At 47.8% G+C, this 3,257-nt stretch overlaps 1 protein-coding gene across 1 annotated transcript; it reads right to left on the bottom strand.

Moving 5' to 3' along the window:
- Window positions 1-408: 408 nt before the first annotated feature.
- Window positions 409-2,466, bottom strand: FTJAE_13360 (uncharacterized protein; the record flags this gene model as incomplete). Its single annotated transcript, XM_037346497.1, has 4 exons — window positions 409-1,373; window positions 1,421-1,523; window positions 1,573-2,114; window positions 2,172-2,466. The coding sequence occupies 4 exons, from the start codon at window positions 2,464-2,466 to the stop codon at window positions 409-411; spliced, it is 1,905 nt and encodes a 634-aa protein (XP_037199620.1).
- Window positions 2,467-3,257: the final 791 nt, after the last annotated feature.

Here is a 3,257-nt window from a genome sequence, read left to right on the forward strand (position 1 = left end):
ATCGATCTTTAGATAACACAAACAGTCAGACCACGTGGCTGTAAAACGTAGTAGAAACCATTCTTCTGAAACGATCATCGGAGGGACATAGCACAAGGTAAACGTGCAACGAACGTGGTATTTTCTGACTAGAGCCTCGTTGTTCCACACCAAAAGATCATCGTACACTGTTCAAGCCACCCAAAGATGGAGAAAGAATAACTAATTAATATGAAAAGTATAGGCCATGCGTGTCGTCAATTTGTCATGTAAAGTCGTAAAACCACCCAGAGAATCCAGAGAAATGAGAAAGGAAAAGGAGAAGATCCAGTCCTTGCGCGCAAAAAGGGTCCGATGACTTTTTACAAAGAAGATACCTCCCAAGATTAAGAAAAAATGTAAAGAATATTCATGAAGCTTTTTTGCTTTTCAGTAAGTCGTGCGATAATGTCCACCATCATCTACAACGGCATTCCTCATCGGTCGTTGATTCATTCGTAGGTACTCATCGTAAGTCATGCCACTGGGATCCTTGCCCGTTTCTTCAAAGATCAAGCTTGATCGACGATCAGCATCTCGACGGGGCAGGGTTCTTGGAGTTGCTTCAATCGGCGACTTTGACTTGGGGCTTGAAGAGTATCTATACTCCTTGTCCCGGCTGCGTCGACCGCTGCTGGTGGGATGGCTGTTGCGATGACTGGGCGAGGGTATATCGTAGGCATCGACTGCGTTGGAGCTACTGTCGATGGCAGATGCCGAGTGGCGATAGCGGTTGGATACAGGGCTTCTGGCTCTGTGGCTTGAGCTGGAAGATACAGGAGAATCCTTCGAGGGACGGATGGTGCTGTCTGAACCGACACGGGAGACAAATCGACTGGAGGAGGATAATGGCGACTGTCTGTGGTTATCCTTTGGCCCGCGTCGATACTTCTCGCGTTCTCGATAGTCATCAGGTCTATACCGTCCGGACTTTTCCTCCTTGATCTTGTAAACATCTTCAGAAGAAGTGCGTCTATAGTCAGACTCGTTCTCTTCAGTATGTTTGATCCACCCCGCAATAGCATCAACCACAAGATCATGCGTCTCTCGGTGCCGAGTCGCTGGAAGAAGATGTCGAGAGATCTGCTTCGGTAAGCGCTCGGGCCTGTCATCAACGAGAACGCCATCAGCTGTGATGGGAAGATCGGTCATGATGTGGTTAAGGCGCTTGGCTTCTTGATCGGGGAATGCACGGAGCTGACATGTCATCCAACGCTCGAAACCAGCGGGCGTGAGGGACGGGATATGTGGCATGCCTCCGGGGCGTCTTTGGATCAAGTGGTTCTCACATCGGAGGTGTTGATAGAGTGTTTCTAAATTATCAAGAGCTCCGTGTGGTCGACAGTCAAAGATTTCTGAGAGAGTTAGATGAGATATGGTTTTACAGTGAGTCTACACATACGCTGAAAGGGGAACGTCTCTGTGTCAAGCTTGTATTCGAGATAGAATGCATTTAGCTTTTCCGGAGTGACGACGAGTGAGTTGTGAGGGCTGTATTCCGTGATCTGTTCATGTTAGTTCAGTCACTTCAACACCCCCATCCTGATGACATACCAAATAGTTGGCGATTCCTCGAAGAACCTGACCAAGTCTCTTGGTAGGCTCACCCTTGTCATCGAAAAGTGTACCCCATTTCAGGTCAACAGCTGATAGTGCTGGGCCCTGTTTCACCGGTTCTGGAGGCGGCACAGATCGAGATGTTGGCCGTGGTTCAGGGTGTCGAGGCTCAGGGCCTTCATTCAAGATGATCGGAGCTTTAGAGAATCGTACGCATGGGCGAGGCTTTGGAGCAGGCGGTGAGGACTCTTTGATAGCTGGTTTTGGGGGTGAAGAAGGACGATTGGAGGCACGGGAAGAGGCAGAGTCGGAGATGTAAGACGTGGTAGGACTACCGAGGGAGCTGCGGCTGGAAGAAGGATTGCTGTGAGACTTGCTCTTGGAGTCGAAGGATGAAGAGGCTGATTCATTCTTATTCGGCTCTTCACGAACTGGCTCTCGAGGGGTTGATTCGTGAGAAGCAGGCTTGGCAGGGTGTGATCTGGGGCTTGAAGGTTCTGAGGATGATGGGGTATCTGCTGGTGAGTGCTCTTCAACCACTGTATACGTAGTCGGTTAATGTTAAGATGTAAAGAGAGACTGAAAAGAAAACTTACACTCAGACTTGACTTTTTCAAAGATCTCGTCAAACCATCTGGTCTTCATCTCATCGATGGTCAACTTGCGCACCAGATCTTCAACTTGTTCTTTCGACATATCTGCACTGAGTCTCTTCTTGAGCTGGGACTGAGAGTCGGTTGAGCCGGAAGCAATAGATTCATCATCCTTCTCAGTCGTCTTGACATGAGGTATTTGAATACTCTCCGTCTTCCCCTTGTGCAACCCATCAACATGCCCACCATCCATAGCCAAGGCGGCGATCGGAGACGACGATGGTTCAGCAGAAAGCATGGTAACCTAGCACAGCAGTAGTTGAGGACACATGGAATAAGAGAGAGGAATGAAGTCGAGTGACACGAAGTATTAGAAATAATAAGCAATAACAAAGTGAAGACTAATCATGAATATGCATGTGGAAAAAAGGCAGCGAGAGAGAGAGAGCGGGAGTGAGAGATAAGAGGAGCTGACAGGACAGACTGAGGAGGGACAATGTCGGGCTTATACATGGGAATGGATGCAACGAGACGGATAACAACGTTAGTTTAGTTCTAGCTAGTCAAGACTATCACAGAAACAGAATGACACAAGAAAGAAACAAGACAAGGATCATCGTTCTTCGAAGGCTTCTGTGGGAATGGTTACGCAGCAGCCCTGAGTGAGGCCCCCAGCAGAGACTAATAAGGGTCTCACCCGTGGGAAGACAGGATAGGAAACGCAGTGGGAAGATCGCGTTGCGTGGCCGGGCGAGCTGAAGGTGAATGCTACAGATAACTCACGTCTTATTGCTGTATCATGTTGGGTTGGTGGCAGAGGTGCAGGTCCCTAGATCCCTGCATGTTGGCGTCAGGCTTCCAATATGACATACATGCTTCTGGTTTTTTTACGGCAGCTAATACACTCCATGCTATAACAAGAGGCAATTCTAAATATTTATAGTATATCAATACGAAGAGATCATACAGACCAAAACCCACCTGTAGCTTATAAGTCATGAACATATAATATCAAAACTCCAAGTTTTTCCTCTAAACATGATATCCATCATATTATGGATCACAACTCACAAACAGTCTCGGCTACTC

The sequence above is a fragment of the Fusarium tjaetaba genome, assembly GCF_013396195.1.
Source record: "Fusarium tjaetaba strain NRRL 66243 chromosome Unknown NRRL66243_c0000404, whole genome shotgun sequence".
Lineage (NCBI taxonomy): Eukaryota > Fungi > Ascomycota > Sordariomycetes > Hypocreales > Nectriaceae > Fusarium > Fusarium tjaetaba.